The following is a 21,350-nucleotide window of genomic DNA, read 5'->3' on the forward strand; positions in this document are numbered from 1 at the left end:
GAAGATAACCATGAGAAAAGCTAGCCTGGTTGGCTGAGTGGTTAGCACTTTCCAACCAACAGCAGACTGTGGGTTTGAATCCTGCCATGGTTATTGATGTTTATCATTGTCTTTAGGTGGGAGATGAATTTCATCACCAGGTGTGAAACCATCCACCCACCCACTTACTGGAGGCCTAAAGTGGTTTGAAAAAGTTCTATGTTTGGTCTCTAGAGCCAAGTTTCTAGAGACTGTAAAAAATATATATAAAAATAGGGTCAAAAATATCCTTAGCCCATCCATGGAATTTTATCATGTTGTATACCGTTTTATTTTGGTTTAAGCTAACTGCAATTTGATTAGCTAAATCCCAAATTGCCAGCTTATTCTCAGTCATTTGGTCCAGATAGATATCTTCTAATGAGGCTGTGATGAACCTGTTAGTAGTGGTGAAGACCTTCCCGCAATGATACTGGCCTTTCCATTATTCCACTTTTTACATAATTTTCTTCTTCATATTTTTTGTATATATTCTACTTCTCCTAATGTCTTTTTCTTTTCATTCTTCCAAACCATCTATTGAGATGTTGCCCTGAATTATGACTCATTGACATCTGGAAAGGGGAAATCCCGGTAGTCTTGCATTGCTTTGCTAAGACCGTAGTCGTGGATAGCCTAGCAAGAATCAGTCAGCTAATGGATTTGCTTGCGAGGAAAAAAAAGAACATGTTCTAAGGCTCTTCCCTTGGGAGGACATGGCCCAACGCTTGCTACATTGCTGGTATTACATCCAGGATAACAATGGTATGTCACCTTCCCATTGTATTCTTTTTCCTTTCATTTACTTTATTGTGCTACCTGGGAATAAGTAAGGTTTGTTCGATTTTCTGTAATGAATTATTTCTGCTGTTCTGGGGATAAGGTTGTTCTAGTGTGTGTTGTTGGGAAAGGAGATCTGTCTCCAGTTACTCTTAATTCCTTTCTTTCAGCACTCACTGCAAAGCATTATCATCTGCAGATATAATGCATGCGACACATACACATGCTCATTCCATTGTGAACTGTTTGTGTACTGTATTTCTGTAAAAAATGCATTAATAAATTATTTATTTTGCTTTTTTGAAATAGTCTTGACATGCCGACACAGCATGGTGATAGAAATTACTAAACAAGAATGCAATCAGGAATACATATCAATACTTGAAGTGGAGAAAGCTATCAAAAACATGAAATATGAAAAGGCTGCTGGAGTAGGAAAATTTCAAGGCATTAGAGAAGGCACCTGACACAACAAATAGTTAATCCTTGTTAGAGAAATATTTTGGGAAAATATGGAGAAAAGAGCAAAACTAATAATAATGGTAGGTTCCTGCTGGTTTCTCTTCAGGACATAGACTAATTATTGCAAACATCATGTTCCAATATAAAACTGGGCACAAATTCACAGAGAGAAAATGCTAGAAAGTCTCTTTGATTTTGTTATTATTTATAGTGATATCTGAACGCTGGTTCAGGATATCACTGAGGATTTGAAATTGGAAATGATCATCATTTAGTTTTGAGCAGGATAAAATTGAATGTTATATTGAAAAGAAGAGTGTTTAAGAAAGTTTTAAAACAAATCAAAGTTGAACAGCTTTCAGATGTGAACTGTGGACTAAAAGATGCAAACATTATTAAAAAATAAAAATAAAAACTTTTTAAAACAAAAACCAAATTTGGAAGATTCAGTGACAAACCTTGAAGAAAATATTGATTGATTCAGCCAAAGAAGCATATGGTAAAGTTATCTGTAAGGATAGAAAAATAGAACTCCATGGTGAATGGACTCAGGAAGTTCAAGTTTCCTTTAACTTCTTGAGTCCCAAAGTTCAACTTCCTTTCTCTAAAGGAAAAGGAGTGAAAGAAAACTTATCAAAAGTTCCTGGCAAGTTAAGTTAGCTTGTGCTCTTTGAGAATACAGAGAAAAAAATGTAAGAAAGCAAAGCACTGTGTAACACTACCTAAACAAAAGTCACGGGATGACTTTGGCAAGAACATAGGAAATAAATATCAGGAAGGTGACAAAATATTCTGGATGCTTTTAAAAAAGCTTAGAAATGGGGAAATATTATTATATTGATCTAAGATCATTAAGGTAACATGAAAACTGGAGATTAAGATATTCTAGATGTCTGTAGTAATTACTTTGAAAGATTGCTGAATGAAACAAGCAGTGACACCATGGTGGTAGAAAACAGTCAGCAGGAATGCAATCAGGAATGCATATCGATTCTTGAAGTAGAGAAAGCCATAAAAAAATCAGGTGTGAAACAAGGATGCACGTTATTCTCCACTGTTATTTCCTTATCTATACAGATTACATTATGAAGGAAAGTGGTATCAGAATTAGAGATGTTAATCTCAGCTCTTTACTTTATGCAGATGATGTTATACTTCTAAATTAATCCAGTACAAGTCTGCAAGCTTCGCTGACTAAATAATAACTTGTCATAAATTTGATATGGAAATCAGCAATAAAATGATAGGCAGAAAAAATTGAAAACATCAACTGCATCTTCAATGAAGAACCTATAGAACAAGTAATACATTTTAGTTATTTAGGCTCAAATTTTAGTTAAGATGGCAAATTAAATATGGAAATAGAACAGAATTAGCAAAGCTGGTGCGGTAGTTAGTAAATTGAATAAATTTTTATTTATAAGTGAAAAATTAGTCAACCTCTAAACTGGCTGTATACGAGACAGTATTCAAACCAATTTTAATTTATGAATCTGAGAACTGGATTAAAAATAAAACACTTGATCAATGACTGACCCCAACAGACGTGTTTTCTGAGAAAAAGGAGTAGTGAATAGATTGTATAACTGCAGTATCATTATTAATAATGAATATATTATGAAAGAACTTCATTTTTATCAGAGCTAATCTCAGGTGGTATGGTCACTTAAACAGAATAGGAGTGAAAAGATTATCAAAACAAGTGTTTTTTGCAAATAGAAAATGAGAGAAAGAAGATTAACAGAACAAGTGTTCTTTGCTGAGTTTGCAGGAAAAAGACCCAGAGGAAAACCAAGATCTTGGTCGATTGATACAGTAAAAAGTGCCTTAGAAGAGAAAAATATAAATCTGATGATATTGGAGTCTTGACAGATAACAGATTAATTTGGAGGAAAAATGTTGATCGGAATTAGTAATGATGTAACTTTTTCATGTAGCAGTACCATAAATATCATGTACACTCCCTGAAGGCACACATTAGGAATGATGAAATAAAGTATTTTTAGTTTAATTTGGTTTCAAGTGATTTTTCACTGTTGCTTTTATGCAATTAATATTGGTATTCGGTTATTTATTTATGTATTGTTTATTGGTACTTGCATTAAATAAATTTTTAGAATTGATTTTTAATACTGATGTAACTGTTAGGATTTTTTTCCCCTTTCACCAGCTCTTAAAATGTAATAAATGTCAAAACACCTATCATGCAGAATGTCTGGGACCTAATTATCCTTCTAAACCTTCAAGGAAGAAGCGGATTTGGGTAAGTAATTTTTTTGGAAAGTTTTATTTGCAAAAATACCCTGGAGGAATTTGCAACCAGACTGTTCGGAATAGTCTCTTTGAAGATAGAATCCCTTAGTGGTGTTAAATATATTATTTATACTTAATTAGTTGTTACTTGTTTATGTCCTTTCTTATTCAAAACCTTATTCAATTAAAATCCTACCGGCTGTTCTATTCTTAGGTCATTGCTTTCTCTATATTTTCTGATTTACATCTTCCTATTCTATCTTTCTATCGCTATTTTGCTTCTTCAGATATCGGGCCTAATATGCTTACATCTATTTATATCTAGGACTGTTTCCTGTTCTGATACTGGCAAATTTTTATTATGCTGCGCCAGCCAGTATCCTATAGTAGAAAAGGTTCCTACTCAGGGAGACGATACTAGACTCTTAGCTGTTCTCACACAATACTTTACTTTAATGCTGCTGTATAGATTCAGACTGCAGTCGTGACCAAAATCTATAATTATACACTCTTTCTAATTTCTTCCTGCCAAAATAGGTTTTATTTTCATAAGTGGTAGTTTGGAATCGTAATCAGGCATGACTCAGGTTTAGGTAAATATGACATGTTTATTGGAATATAAACAGAATACAAAATTCATACACTCAATTATGACTCAATACTAAATGAAACTCGAGTTAAGAGGTTAACATATTCTAAATGAATTAAAGGTCATAAAGCATGCGAAACACAATGACTGCATATTGGGATAGATAGCAAATGATATGAAGTTAAACTAAAATTCCTTTCTCTAATGCTATTCTAATGTTACTCAGTTACTAAAATCCACAATTCTGATCTCATTAAGTTAATCCTATCACATACAATTACTAAAGATCTTTTCCAAACAATTCTTCTTACTCTCTCAAAGGAGGTTAACTTTCTAATTAGAGGCTGTCCACAGAGTTCTTTAGAATACTGTTCTTAATTTCACATTCACAAACAATCTTCTCTCTTCTAATGAATTTTATACACAAAATAGAGTAATTTCACCTTACCGAACTTTTTCTGCGTCTTTCAGCACCATGTGTACGTCTGGTTACTTCTTGTCTATTGGCTGTCCATACGGCAATGTAGGGGTTACACTATCTTCATTATTTCTGCCATAAACTGACTTAAATCTTTGCGTTTCAGGAACAACTCAGTGGGACTTCTCAGCGATGGCTTGATTTTGCTAGGACTGGAAATTTTTACCTTCAGCTCTGCGTAGAATCCTTCTCCATTTTCAAGAAAGCCTGCAGTCCGACATCTTATCCTAGCACAGACGCTTCATCCCCCCCCCCTTTACACGAACTCCCGCCAACTTCCAAGCCACCAAACAGGAAAACGATACAACAAGAGAGATCTCCGATACGGGGCTCATCCCCTTATATTCTTCGATAGAGCACCCTCTTTTTCAGAGTCCCTTTTGCACACGACCCATCTCTTTTCTCCCCTTGGGTTCATCCCTTGCTCTCCCAACGCTGTTATGCTCTTGCATTTCCAGAATTCACGTCAAAGTATGTTCCGTGTATGCAACTGCCACCAGCGTTACGCTGTACATGTGTAGTTTTATATCTTCCAAGAATTATTATTTAGTAACTATTTGATGACTCACAGTTATTCTTTACACAGCTTAAGTGAGGCTTAAATTAAATTAGATTATCCCTCTTTTAAGACATACTCTAAAAAAAAATCTTAATATGATCACAATAGCTTAAATATATGGTACATAAAATAAAGAATACAAATTTTATACATAAAGTGAAGAAGTTTCACTTTTAATTTCAGCTGATGTGCAGGCATTTCTCTTTGTTGGTAAGTTTAATATGTTGGATTCCGAATGAATGATTTCTTTGCAAGATTCCTTCATTCAGGATATAACAGTGGATATAATGTTAACTAAATTGTTAGATTCATGACCTAATTACAATTCTAAATGCATGAGTGATACCGATATTAAAGAAACAATGTGCTTGTTTTTATTTAAAAAAAAGAAGGAAAGGACATTCTCAGTTGCAAATCCCTCCCTCCTTATTTTTTTATTTTTATTTTATTATTTTTTTATATTATGTATTTTAAATACTTTATCTCAATGGTTTGGACCATTGACTATAAACAACAAAAATCAGGTGCTACATTTAATAGCCACTGTAAAAACCAAAACTCAAACACTGCATAAGGAAAGTACTCAGTCCATGTGGTGAGCAGAAAGAATCTTATAAATCCACTTTAAAAACTTACATGGTGCAATTCCAAATACAGGTAGCCCTTGGTTTACGTCTCACTTCCGTTCCTGAAAAAACAGGCATAAAACGAACCCAATTTTAATGGGAGGTTTGCATGTAACGCGTGTTCATGATGCTGAGTAGTTATGTCACGCGAACGTGTCACCCTAGCTACCTAACAGGTACTAACGGTTCTTTGTATTTTTAAACCTTTTTTGCATTTACCTTTTTTTGTACCATGCAAGCCTTCAGAAAGCTAGTCAGTTACTAGCGAAACCGGTAGGCAGTTTGTAAAAGCTTAAGTAAGTTATAAATATATGGTCTATGTAACAATAAATCTTTATTTTGCCTTGATTTTCTTTTTCTTTCTTTAAGGAGTTCAGTGCAAGGTCGAATAGATGCGATTACACTCCTTTTTATGTTCCCACTCCGTTCTCAATCGTGGTCCATTTCGCAGAGTTCATCAGTCAGTGTCTCTACTTGCAAGGATATGCTGTAAATCGGCCGTTTTTATATCTCTCAGAGGGCCTTCTTAGTTTTCTTTCTCCTCCTTTGGATGTTGACTTAATTGTTCGGCTAATTCTTTTAAGTCTTCATTGGAAAGCAGTTTATCATGGCTCTCTAAGACTTGTGTGACATCTTCAGCTGTAATATCGTCCAATCCCATCTCTCGCGCAAGCTTGGTAACGTCTTCAATAACATTCTCCTCTTGGTTTAATTCCTCAAAGTCATGCATAAATGCTGGAAGAATTTTTCGCCATGCTCCTTTTAAACACTTTGCTGACACTTCGTCCCAATCTGCCTTGTTAATGTCCTTCAAAGTCTGCGCAGTTAGCCTAGTGGTTTTGTGCTTCGCAACCATATGCCTGGGGAAGGAGTGTCCTGGGTTTGATTCTTGTCGCCGAAGTGAGGAGCTTAAGGATCTTCCTCAGCCATAGCCAAGTTAGCCGGTCTTGAGCATGGACAGCAGGGTTTTTTCTCATAGTTTAACTGGGGTTTTTCATCCTGCAAGCAGGCAAACCAGTCCCGTGAACACACGGATCTACAGCCATAAATACTTAACCTCCCCATGAGAGGGGGGGGGGGGAGCTCAACTCGCCCCAATAGGGATGGGAAAGAAAAGGGAGGAAACTCCATATGAATAAATAAATAAATGCCCTTCAAAATATCGAATGACCACCAATAGTCTTTAATAGTTTTTCCTGAAGTGTCCAAGACTCTTACCATTTCCATAAATGTTATACGGAGGTAATAGGCTTTGAAGATTGATATAATCCCCTGATCCATCGGTTGCAAAAGCGATGTTGTGTTTTGGGGGGGGGGGGCATGTAAACAACCTTGACATCCAATGATGTTCTTACTTCAGCAAGGCTTTGAGGATATCCAGGGGCATTATCCAAGGGAAGCAATGCCTTGGTTGGCAAATCATTTTCTTTACAGAAGCAAAGCACGATAGGACAAAAAATAATTTGTGTACCAATCTATAAAAACGTCTTGTGTAACTCAAGCTTTCTTGTTCCATTTCCAATAGACTGGTAGCATTTCTTTTAGACCCTTGAAGGCGCGTAGTGTCTGTGAATGGTATACCAACATTGGTTTAAGCTTCAAAGTTCTGGAGACATTTGCACTCAACAAAAGCGTAAGTCTATCTTTTACAGCTTTAAAACCTGGAGTGGAACATTCTTCACAGGAAATGAAGGTGCATGATGGCAATTTTTTCCAGTAGTGCCCAGTCTCATGAACATTAAAAATGAGATCAGGAGGATAACTTTCTTGTTCTACACAGTCTTGAAATTCTTTAGGAAAAGCAGCCGCTGCTGCAATATCTGCACTTGCTGCCTCACCACATAATTTGACACTGTGGCACTTACTTCGAGACTTAAATCACATGAACCAACCTTTGCTTCCTAAAAATGTTTCTTCACCTCCATCTGTCTTTTTAAGATCTCAAAAATTGTTTTTGCTTTCTCAGTTATAACAGCCTGCATCAGAGGAATGTTTTTCTGATTCAAGTCATCCACCCATAATGATAATAATTTTTCCATTTTTTCATGAAGTTTACCCCTGTTATAACTTACATGTTTTGCATTTAGTACTGCCATAGATTGTTGCTCAGACTGTTTTATTTGATCTGCATTTTTCATAATTGTAGTAACAGTCGATGGAGTTGGCACGTGCCTGCCCATCTTCCATTCTTCGAATCACCTCCATCTTCTTTTCAAGTGCGATTGGTTTCCTCACCTTCTTAACACCAAGTTCTGTTAACTTTTTTGCACTTCTTTTATCAGACATGATATGTAATTACGCACTTTATCAATTTAAATATGTATGTATGTAAAAAAAAAATTAAATAGAACAATTAGGTAGATTCAACAGTAAAACTAGATTTGATACATATACGTCGTAGTAGCTCAGTAAACACTCAAACACTAGAGTGCCTGCTAGTGTCGTTTCTCAGTCAGACCACACTACAGTAAGAAAGCACGTGCAGGCACCCGGCGTTATTGTGAATCGCCGTAAATTGAACCGTTGTAAACCGAGAGTTGCCTGTACATCCATTTCCATCTCTCTCTCTCTGTGAAACCTCACCTGCATTTTCTAACATAAATCCAAATTGCTACTTCCTCAAGAATTCTTTCAACTTTCTTAACTACTCATTATTTGAGTAGGTAAGGTTCTGTGGTTTAGTAGTTCTGTAGAAAGCTTCCAGTATTGATACCACAAGTTTTTAGATAAATAATGTGATTAATAAAATGAACAAATATAACCCTACAAGTTTCATAAGTCATCAAGGAGACTTGCAAAAGTTTTAAAAAAAATAAATAAATAAAAAGACTAGAAACATTAATTGCACATATTAGATGTCATCAGAAATTCATAGGTGGTACATAAATGAGTAACCATAATAATAATAAACATTAAATTAATTATTGTATTCTTGTTGGAACAATGCTAGTTGTTGCTACACGGGCACTTCCATGGAGTCGTAAGACTTATTGTGGGAGACCCAAACTGTCAACACAATATCTATCATACCTCTCCTTTGAGGCCATTAACAGACAAAGCACTCCCGACTGGCAACCCAGTCCATTCATTTACTACTCTCCAATTGAAAAATCTAGTCCTCACACCTACTAACTACACTCTTACCCAACTTCCAGGAATGACTTATTCTGCTCCTTCTAGCCGAGTGCTGAAACATTTATCCTGCATCAATCCTATAAAATTCTTTAAGTAACTTAAATGTTTCTATCACATCCTCCCCCTCTTTTTGCCTATTAGCCAACTTTTGTAATCCACAAATCCTTAGCATAACTCTGAGGATAATTGCTATGTTAAAACGAACCTTGACATGTAAGGATAAGAAAGTAATTTTGCCTCTTTATAAAGCTTTGATAAGACCACACTTGGATTACTGTGCGCAGATTTGGTCTCCTGGATTCCAAGGGGATAAAGAAGCTGTGGAAAGGGTGCAAAGAGGAGTTACAAAGATTATATCCGGATTATGGGATTTAGATTATGAGGACAGATTGCAAGTATGTGGATTGCAGACTCTGGTTAACAGGAGAAAGAGAGGTGATATGATAGCAGTCTATAAACTTTTAAATGGGTATTATAGCATTTTAACTGATGAAATTTTTCATTATATGGAAGGTGGAGAGCGAACACGGGGACATCTATGGAAGTTAAATTTATTTGCAGTCAAGAAAGGGATAAGAACTAGGTTTTTCTCCCAGAGAGCAGTGAGCGAGTGGAATAATTTGCCCTTATGGGTAGTGAGTGCATCTAGTATGAATGAATTCAAGGGTAGGTATGATAGCTGGGTTGGGTAATTTACAGCCTCCCTCGATGAGTCCTCGACTCCCTGGAGGTCTCAGATAATAATAACCTCAACGGAGAACATTCCACAGACCACTCACCTCTGGATCCTCTCCACCACTTTATCATTCTTAACAAACCCAGGTGACCTACTTGACCACAGTAATCCAGATGTGATTGTATTATGACTTTATAAAGAGGAATGATCACTTCTTTATCTCTGCTTGTTAGTGTATTCTTCAGTTATCAAGTAATCCTGTGAGCTATCCTGGCTGCTTTAGAAAGTTTAGTTTTTAGAAAGTTTTTAATAGCATTCATTTCAAAATTTTCCATATAGAAATTGGCCAGAGTTGAATCCATAGCCAGTCCTCTTTGTTTCCAATATTTGTCATGAAAAAAAAAAAAAAAAAGTTTTCCATACACTGTTTGAATAGTTTGACTGTCTGGTGAGAGAAGGTTTAGAACAGCGGTTCCCAACCTTTTTCAAGTCACGACCCCATTTTATAGAGGCAAAGTGATCCGCCACCCCGATACATTAAAAATAGGGTAAATGAAAACACATTTCAAAATAATGTTAATTCATGACATATTTAATGTGATTGTAACTCATTAATAAGCTGGGGGGGGGGAGAACAAACCCGTTTTATACCTCGTATCTCTAGCGCCCTCTTTCACCCAAAACTTTTTTTTTTTTTTTTTTTTTTTTTTTTTTTTTTTTTTTTTTTTTTTTTTTTTGCGCCCAGCTCCTATTTCATTCCTATCTTCCTGGAATACTCCATACGATTGCTGCGTCTTTCCGGAAAAAACACTGCGTGTGCCGTTCGCACATAAGCAAATTGCCGTCGGCTACACAATTTATCCGAAGTTGTCATTAATGGACTTTGATCCTTCGTTATTATGCTCTAACATATATCTTATAGAGAAACTTCTTACATTATAATCTTTTTACAAAATCTTTCACCTTTAATTAATATTACAAAATTTGTATCTTCACTTATTTACAAGCATTTTCCCTTTTAGTTTTTTTTTTTTTCCTTGTTAAATTCTGAATGAGATATTTCTTAGTAAAAATATTTTCATTCAAAATTCAACATTTCCATGCTGCTGACAGATGCCAGATTCATATGACAGCTTATAAAAGCTATGCCAGGATGGGTGTTGTGTTACTACCTTCTTCACTATCAAGATAACGTGGTAGTAAAGATGCTCTTAGAATGGACCAGTTACCAGTTACATACTGTTAATTCCAATTAACAGTATGTAACTGGTATGTAGGGCTATCATATGGGCCAGAGACTTAATAGTCAAAGCTATTTATTTTTTCCCCTCCAGTATCCTTCTTAGAGAATTCGAGGCATACTCAAGTGATTTGTGGAATAATAAGAGAAATTTTGCCTTGCCTGTTTAAACAAAAGTTGCAGGAGATGACTGATGCCAAGAAATCCATCTTATCTGTATATGTTAACATTGTTGCATCAGGATTGCAAAGAGAGAGGTGGAAATATGGTAAGGTAGAAGTTTTGACCAACAACAACATTGGAAAATGACCAGAAGGCACAAATGTCATATCGGCAGGAAACAAGCTCAGTGCATTTTGTCCACTCAAAGTCTGCTTTAGAGTTGTTTGTAACAGTTGTCTGGCTATAGTGTATGCAGAGCACGATGGAGTTTTAATTTGAGCCATTGAATGCATGCTGCATTTTTAGCTTGGAGTGCTTTGGCACATTTGTTAGTAAATCTGGCCTTTGATAAGTATAGGGGATTTTGAATTGAGTGGTCAATAAAGGCATGCTCATTCCAGGCAAGGATTATTTTAGTTATTACATTGGAGCAAGGATTTGGATTAAGATAGTGGAATGAATAATTAAACTATGACAAAGAAGTTCTAAAGGTGATTCCAATTGAGCACCATTGTGGTGGTATATGATATGAGTGAGATTGGCTGGGAGAAGGACTATATATAAAAATAGAAGCATGAACAAAATTATGGGCAAAGTTGCTAAGAGGAGAGCAAATATCAGTGGTGGAGTGAGCTGGTTAAGAAAAGGTCCACAATGTTGGGAGAATGATGAGAATTATCTGGAATTCTGGTATGAAAGGGAATAATTTGTATAACATCTTACTATCAAGAATTAATTCACCTTCTTTTGACTTGGATCTGTGAAGTCAGAGAAGGGAAGCTAATTGGAATTAACAGTATTGAAATTTTCAGGCAAGATTATCATACTATTTGGTAATTATATTGTATGTGTAATCAGTTTTTAGCAATACATATATATAAGCTTATGTTTTTGGCCATTCATAACAGTGCTTTATGGTATAAACAACACCAAGAGAATGAAAGGTATTTTAGAGATAGTCTGTATGACTTGTAATTGTACAGGATGCCAGTTGAAGGTCAGCGATGGATAACAGAATTATTTTTGTATGGAATGATGCATATTGGTGATGTTGCTATTGACTGCTTGGATGTTTGGTAGTCTCTGGAAGTGTTTTTTTTTTTTTAAATAAAATTTCCTCTCGCTGCTTGTTTCATTTGACATTCTATACTATAATATTGGCTTTTGAATTAGAAACTTTTATTTAATACAGTGGAACAGTCTTCATTAAATGCTTCAGTCAATTGCTGCACACTCTGTGGCCATAACTTTTGCAGTTTGAGGTGCGACAGCAATGCTAGCACAAATTTCTTTTTCCTTCATAATTTCACAGAAGATTCATTCCCACCATAGATCTTAGCAACCTCAGCATATGATTTTTTTCTTATGCTGAGGTTGAAAATGTGGAAGTTGAGAACTTTCACCTTTTTACTTAAGGAAAACACTTTACGGTTCCTCTTTGGCATATCTCCATGGTGGACACAGGAAGTTAAAGAGGCAGTGAAGGAAAAGAAGAAAGCATACCAAAAGCTCCTAGCAAATAAGTCAGCTTGTGCTCTTAGAGAATACAGAGACAAATGTAAAACTAGCTAAACAAAAAGTCATGGAAGGACTTTTATTTGTTTTCTATTATTATTTTCTATGGCAAGAACATAGAAAATAAATATCAAGAAGATGGCAAAATATCATCATCATCAAATTCCTGACATATACCCTCAAGGGGTGTACAGGATATGATAGTACTAAATGAAAAATTTACATCATTACTAACTTCCTATCTACAATTTTCCTCCAAATCAGTCTGTTACTTGTCAAGACTCCAACATTATCAGATCTTATATTTCTATCGTCTAAGGCAGTGCTTCCCAAACTTCTGGATGTCAGGGCCCCCTTTGCAAAAATTAATATATTTCATGCCCCCTCCCCTCGGAAAAAATCGTAATAGAGAGATATATTATTATAATATTTATTGTATTTATATTCAATACAAAACATACATAGCGAATATTGCAAAAATCAAATGCATATATTACATTTTTTGCCTCTTACCGTTTGGTTCTGAAGACGATGTGGGCTGTTCTGGTAAATATGAAATACTGTCCGTTTTTTTTTTTTTTTTTTTTTTTTTTTTGAGTCTGTTTCTGCTGCTTCTGATTGTTCGCGGGAATTTTTTTTTATTTTTTATCAGCCACTTATCCATCTCAGGGTTAAGTAATATCAAATAATATCACCACTTACCGATAATGGAACACCACAAACTGATAATATGAAATTAGTGAATATTACCTGAACAAGGGAATCCCCCAGACCAGGAACATTTTTCTCTTTTGTGACTTTTCTCCCTTTAACGTAATTAAACCTAACGCGAAACAGACAGCAAAGGCAGGTTATTAAAACATGCATATGATTGGTGCGGTATTAACAAAAGATCGCGCACCGAAAGATAAATGCATAGCTGACAATTGAGTTGAAATGCTAACTCTCTTCAACTGAATTCCATATGTGAACTGCCATAACATTCATTATATATATATATATATATATATATATATATATATTACTTACTTTTAATACTTTTACTAATTTTAACACGTTCGGTTGAATTTTATTGCTGCCTTGGGAAATCGAACTCTCACACACATCTAATTAATAACAATAGTTTTTAGTTAGATACTGTGTTTGCCCATGCAACATATGATTTTGTTTCAGTCTATACAGCATAGTTTCTGTATGAGGGGACATGTGATTCATTAATTAGTGTGTTTTTATTCCAGTTGTCTCTAATTGCACTATTTGATGAGAAATATATTACACAGACTCCTCTTACCTTATTCACTGGCATAATAAAAGTACTTGTTTTTATTGCCTCTGCAGTATGCAGGCTGTTAGGGAGGACGTGTTGTTTACCACTGTAAGCGAGTTACTATCTCCCCACATGGACTTGTTTAAGCTTTTTTTCATGTGTGAAGTATATGCGAAACTTTTATTGGTAACCGAAAACTAGCTCGGATAACAGTGATAATATAAAACGAGTTTTGATATGTATATAAAGTCAATATCAACAGTCACTGATTACGAACGCGTGATGAAAGGGACAGGAAGATTTGGTGCTTCGCTGGAGAACATTCGAAGTAAATACAATTAACCACTGCTTTGAAATGAAACATGAATAAGCAATATTGACTAATATTCATTAAGCGCCGAAGAAATACGCAGGAAGCAAAGTTTGTGAACCAACACCAATGTGTGAATTTTTCCATTAAAATATAAAAAAATAACAAAAAAGAAATAATAAATAATAAAAGTTAAATATGTTTCTTTTAAAATAAAAAAATCTACTTAGTCTTAAAACATTTTAAATTTGTTTTCATTATTTCACGGCCCCCCTCAACAAAGCCTACGGGCTCCCAAAGGGGGTGCATCCCACAGTTTGGGAAGCGCTGGTCTAAGGCACATTGTACCGTATCAATCCACCTATATCTTGGTCTTCCTCTGGGTCGTTTTCCTGCCAACCTGGCAGAGAACACTTCTTTTGCTAATCTTTCCTCTCCCATTCTGTTTAAGTGACCATACCATCTGAGATTAGCTCTGCTAACGCATTCCTGGCTGCTGACAATGTCAAGTTCTTTCCTAATATCCTCGTTTTTAATATGATATTGCCATTGATGCCATCTATTCACGCCTCTAATCTTTCTCAGGACTCATATCTGCAGTCTCTAGTCTTTGGTCAAGTGTTTTACTTCTGACCCAGCTCTCAGATCCATAATTAAAAACTGGTTTGAACACTGTCTTGTACACAGCTAATTTAGTGTTTCTTCGACTAATTTCTCTCTTATTCCATATGAATTTATTCAAATGACTTCCAACCATACCAGCTTTGTTGATTCTGTTGTCTATTTCCATATTTAATTCTTCTTAAAATTCTAATACCATCTTCAGTAAAAATCGTGCCTAAGTAGCTGAAATGTTTTACTTGTTCCTCAGGTTACCCGTTCACAACACAGTTGACATTTTCAACAATTCTAATTATTTTCATTGTCTTTGCCTTTTTAATGTTGACCTTCGTACCATATCTATTACTACAGTTATTCAATTTAGTCAAGGAATCTTGCAGACTCGTAGTGGATTTATTGATGAGTATAACATCATCCGCATAAAGCAAAGAGCTGACATTAACATCTCCAATTTTGATATGTTTAATACCACTTTCCTTCATAATGTTATCCATATAGATAATGAATAACAGAGGGGATAATGTACATCCTTGTCTCACACCATATTTAACATTAAACCATCTTCCTGTACTTATTTCAATTCTAACTGCTGACTCAAATAAAGACTAAGTATTCCTTGATATAATGTCCCACTGACACCATACAACTTTAGCATTTTGAATAGCTTCTCTCTTGGCACCTTGTCATATGCTTTTTCCAGATCTACAAAACTTAAATACAGATCTTTGTTATGATTTCTCCCATGATTTATCAACTATTTTCTTAAAGTGAAAATCTGATCGTGACTGCATCTATTTGGCCTAAATCCAGCTTGTTCTTCACCAAGCTTCCTTTCCACATTCCTTTTCGACCATTTCTCAAGTATACTTGCATAAATCTTACCAGGAACACTCAGTAGAGAAATACCTCTTTAATTGTTACATTCAGTTTTATTTCCCCTTTTGGGTACTATGAAAGCTCTACTCAGATCATCTGGAAATCGTCCCTCTGTCCAGGCCTTCTGAACTTAGCAGTGCATCCACTAACTTTTATATCTCCATACTCGAGCATTTCTGGTCGAATATCATCTACTCCAGCTGTCTTTCCACATTTCACACTTTTGATGGCTTTTCTACTTCAAGTATGGTTATATATTCCTGATGGCATGCCTGTTAAGTGTTTCTTACCACTGTGCTCTCAGTGATTGTTTCATTTAGCAATTTTTCGAAGTAATTACTTCATACATCAAGGATATCTTTTTCTCCAGTTTTCATGTCACCTTTAAAATCCCTAATTCATTTTACAGCACTCTTTCGTCTATTTCTGAGCTTTTTCAACAACCTGCAGTATATTTTGCCACCTTCTTGATATTTATTTTCTATATTCTTGCCAAAGTCCTCCCATGACTTTTGTTTAGCTAGTTTTACACAGTGTTTAGCTTTCTTACATTTGTCTCTGTTTTCTCTAAGTGCACAAGCTGACTTATTTATCAGGAACATTTGATATGCTTTCTTCTTTTTCTTCACTGCCTCTTTAACTTCCTGTGTCCACCGTGGAGTTCTGATTTTTCGATAGTTGCAGACAACCTCACCACATGCCTCTCTGCCTAAATCAATCAATGTTTTCTTCAGCACTTGCCACTAAATCTCCAATGTTTAGTTCCTTTTCACAAACTCTTTCAATTTTTCTTGAATAATGTTTGTGTATTTTAGTCTACAGTTTACATCTGAGAGCTGCTCAACTTTTATTCGCTTTAAAACTTTCTGACATGTTCTTTTGAATACGAAATTCAGTTTTATCCTGCTTAAGACTAAATGGTGATCACTTCCAGTTTCAAATCCTCTCTACACTCTAGTGTCCTGCACCAGTTAGAAAACATCACTCTCAACAATAACATAGTCAGTGAGATTTTCTTATTCCTTGCCTCTTCTCTCCATGTGAATTTGTACACATTGTTATGTTGGAACATAGTGTTAGTAATAGCTTGTTCATGTCCTGAGCAGCAATCCAACAGGTGTTTTCCATTATTATTATTGTTATTTACTTTGCTCTTTTCTCCAAAATTTCCCTAAACATACTCTGCTATTTAGATCTCCAACAAGTGCTAACTGTTCATTTTTCATTTTGTCATTTTCTTTCTGTAAAGCCTCAAAAAATTCCTCCATTTCTTCCTTAGTAGAACCTCCTTTGGGTCATAGGCACAAACAGTCTCATTGTCCAGTTCCCTATTCTGATATTTGCCCACATCACTCTACTTGAAATTTCCTGCCATTCTAGACGATTATCCTCGTATTTAGTGTTGAATGCTATGGCTATTCCTTCTTTTCCCTGATTGTCATTACCTGAATACAGCATTTGTATTTATAGCTCTGAAAGATCTCACCATTTTTTTGTCTTTTGTGTTTCAGTCTCCCCTATTATATTGATCTGGTACTTATCCAATTCCTCAGCTAGCTCCATTTCTTTGCCATTCAGGCCTCTTATGTTGATAGTACCGATCTTGAACTCTGGTTATATTGAGTTGGCTGGTGTTTTAGCATTTTTTCCAGTATCTGACTTTTTGCTGTTTGCCCTGGTTCCCTGGTGAAAACAACGAAGTCTTGTTTGACGGGACGACGCCCCAGCAGGCATGAAATTCTGTCATGTTGTACCACCATTTTATTCGTTGTTTAAGCCAATAAGAATACAATTTGATTGGCTAAATCCCAAATTGCCAGCCCATCCTCGTTCAGTATCCAGGTAGATACTTAACAGGGTGCACCACGAGAAGGTGAGGATTGGACATTAGATCAGAAGGCCTGGTTGGTTTTCCACATTCCTTTAGAGGCTATGTGGAGGTCTTCTCTCAGTTATACAGCTTTGACCCTTAAGCACTCAAAAGAATGGTTTGGAGAACAAAATTTAAGTTTGCAGAGGTGTTTGTTTGTTTATTGCAAGGGTTGTCAAGTGAGAAAGAGGAGTGTAGTGTATTGTCATTAGCAAAATTGGATCACCAATCCTGTGTATTAGAATTGGTGATCAACTGGGAGCAGGTCATTGATGTATAAAAGAACGAGGGTGAGAGAGGACAGAAGTTTGCAAGATCCCAGCATTAATTGTTAGAAGATGGACGAACCATGTCTACTATCGTGCAGAATGTTAGGAGGTCATTTTTTTAGTTGAGTATTTTAGTGTAGGAGTTGGGTGTGATGGTTCCCTCCATTACTTTGGAAAAGACTGAGATGAGAGAAATCGGTCAGTAATTTTATGGTAAAGATCTATTACCCTTTTTCATAGGATTGATGCCAGTGGATTAAGAGAGAGAACATGAGGAGGTGACAGCATAGGAGTGAACTGTGGAGCACATATCTTCAGGACAATTGAAGGAATGCCAATATTTCCAAGGGATTTTTTTTGTCACTTTCTGATGAATGGTCAGAGGAGGTGTTGAGTGCTAGTATGGTTGGGGAGGGGGGGGAATCAGGCATTTGAGGAAAAGTGTAGGAGATTGGCTTTTTCTGTGAGTCATGATGCAGTAGACCCATCTGCATGCAGTAACAATGAGAGCAGTTTGGGCAAAAGTTTTGTCCAGATGCTTTGGCAAGAGTTGAAAATGCACAGCTGCCATTTGAGCAAAATACAAGTTTCTTACTTTTGGCTTATTGAATTATTTTATTTTATTTTATTTTTTTTTATGCATTGATGCTTTTCTTGCAACTGTTTGGCTTTGGTGCATGTACACTTGGTTTCCTTCTGTAAATTCAGGTTTTTCATCTACAAAATGGTCAGATCAGCCAGAAGACCACCCAATTTACAGACATGCTACACTGACCTTGTTGCTTTGGCTATGCATTTGTAAATGTCATTTCTTAACTTGCATTCTAGTTTATCTACTGGTGCTTTTACATTTTATTTTCTAAGAAGCTACAACAAAAGTACTCAATATCATTATTATAATTTGAAAGAGTCTCTACATGTCACTTATGTATCTATCTAGAAACTAAGTTTATGACTTAATAATTCTCAAAATAAACTAAAGTTAATTTAAAAGATATGGAATGAAGCCTGTGTAATATGAAGTTAATTGTTCTAATTGCTGCTAGATGTTATATGTGACATCATTAGTATTAAAATAGCTGTTAATACTGCTTGCTGGTTTTGTGGATCAGATGTCTAAAGTTTGCTTAAAACAGCATAATTAATCTCTAAAAAATGTATATTCCTGAATTATCTTACTCTCTGCCTATTCACCTCAAGGCTGAAAACCTACACTATTCAAATATCCTAGACAAAACCTATGATACTGAGGTATACTATAACCTAGTAAGTTTGCACGTTAAGTAACTTCATGTGCAAACTTACACTAGTGTTTAGTATATCCTTGGCATATGATTTTTTTGAAGCATGGGATAATTTCCCATCAGTAGCTTATTCAAAAATATATTGATCACAATTCACCTTTTTTGTCCTTTAATTTTTTGCATATTTTCACTCAGTGATTCTAGTTACTTTTAAGACTTGAATTCATAGCTGTTCATATTATCTTTCTTTGGATTAATTTTAGGTTTGTCCCAAGTGTGTTAAGTGTAAAAGTTGTGGTACAACATCTCCTAGTAGCATTACAGGAGTGTTATGGAACTTTGATTTTTCACTGTGTCAAGAATGCTCAGCTTTAATGGATAGAGGTATGTACATGCATGTTTGCATAATTTTCATTTATTGAATGATATATCATAGTCTTGCTAATTTAAGATAGTGAAACTGTTAGATAAATTGCTTCTCCCCCTCAGTTTTAAAAAACATATTTCTTCAAATATGTAAGGGATTACACATATAATTAATAGATTTTTTTTTACAATTAACATAAACAAGATATAAAATACTTTTTACTGTTTTATTTATATAAAACAAAACATTATAATTAAAATAATACAGTTTCACTGCAGAAATTTACTTGCTGAAGAACAGGGCATGTTAGTAATCATTGGCTGTATGTAATAACCTGTACAAAACAAACTGTTTCGAACACTATTCCTTTTCTTTTGAGTTTTTGAGTTAGTAGTCAGTTTTTTAGGGATTATTTTATTATTTTTTTTGCCTCTAGGTGAATGTATATCATGTTATTTTAATTTTTATGTGCATATAAGATTTATTTTTATTATTACTGATATAAATAGAATAAGAGTGCATTATTTCAAATTGATTTGTTATTACAGAACATTTACCTTTCAGGGATATCTATTAGCATGTTCATGCCAAGCAGTGTCCCCTGTATGTTTTGCTTCAAGCATGAAATCACTTGACACTATAACATGTCCCTTCCACATCAGCTGGATTCATTTTTACAAAGTTTTCAATATATGGAGCATGCTAATTTCAATGTTTTCAGTTAAATTTTATATGTAAAACGAACTGTTTTAATGATATCAAAAAATCTCAAATGGAATTCTGATTTTAAGTTTTATATATATATATATATATATATATATATATATATATATATATATATATATGCATATACACACAAAAATCTTTTATTTTGCTTTTGAAAATTTGCTTGACATTAATCAGTTGGTTTCAATATTCACTCATTATGACATGTAATGCTGCATATTTCCTGCAACTAAAAATTTGAAATAGATTGTTAGGACCATGTATTTAGTTAGGTACTGTCTTTTGCACTACAATATAACTTTTGTTTTATTTCCCAGTGTGCTATGGGAGAGGAGCTGTTTTTCATTATACCGGTTCATTTTCATTCTAGTTATCTCTCATTACACTAATTGTTGCTAAATGTAATACATAGACTCCAATTGTTTTTGCATTGTGTTTTGTGATATAATAAAGCTATTGGGGGGGGGGAGTTCTGATAAACCCCTAGAACAAAAATAATATTAAAGCAAGTGATATAACCACAACAAAGAACATGGAGGGTATAAGATATATAACATAAGTTACCTTCAAAACTTATGTTATATTCTGATATTCTTCTATGTTCTTTCTTGTGGTTATATCAGTTGCTTTAATGTCATTTTTGTTCGAAGAATTTTCCAGTCCCCCTTCCCCATACTTGTTTTTGGGGAAATAATGTTTTTCACTAAGCAGGGGAATTTTCATTCCACTCTTCCAAAAGAATATGCATAGTGAGCAAAAATGTTTTATAAGAAAAGGACTGTCTGGTGATCTTGGTGATCTCCAGCAAAATATTAGCATGGACATGACATCATGTCTTATATAATGATTGTGATTTTTTTAAAATAAAATATCGGCGTAAAAGCTTAAAAATTATTTATGTTTATATTACTACTGTGTTACTATGTAAAGAAAGTGTACACTGATCATAAAGTTCCATTACTAAATGAAAGAAAATTCTCAGAAATCAAAGTTAAATATAAATATTTGAAATAGGTTTAATAGAAACAAATACACATAGCAAGTGCAATCGTTTGTACAAGATGATTTACTTTTCCATCAACCCACACATATTCTTACCATGCCCAGATGAATCGCCTGATCAGCATTATTAATTCATTGGATAAGCTCCATTCCATTACTTGTGTTCTTAGAAGTTAGGATCACAAGTAATTCACTGCACCCCAGCAACTTATTGGGCATGTGCGTGCACACACACAAACTGTAAATTATTGGTAATTAATTTGCTCCTAATGAAAGTATTTCTAATTGTAGGTATAGGTTTCTCT

General features: G+C 34.9%; 1 protein-coding gene across 1 annotated transcript in view; it reads left to right on the forward strand.

The window, feature by feature from the left end:
- The window catches only part of LOC150093937 (uncharacterized), a 209,264-nt gene that overhangs the window by 93,095 nt on the left and 94,819 nt on the right, over positions 1-21,350 (forward strand). Inside the window, exons 10-11 of the mRNA XM_090412924.1 lie at positions 3,431-3,523; positions 19,214-19,334. Coding sequence (XP_090269050.1) covers positions 3,431-3,523; positions 19,214-19,334 — 214 coding nt within the window. The remainder of the gene's footprint in view (positions 1-3,430; positions 3,524-19,213; positions 19,335-21,350) is intronic.

This window comes from Typopeltis vanoorti, chromosome 23 (genome assembly GCF_054136105.1).
Source record: "Typopeltis vanoorti isolate ZY-2024b chromosome 23, IOZ_Tvanoo_1.0, whole genome shotgun sequence".
Lineage (NCBI taxonomy): Eukaryota > Metazoa > Arthropoda > Arachnida > Uropygi > Thelyphonidae > Typopeltis > Typopeltis vanoorti.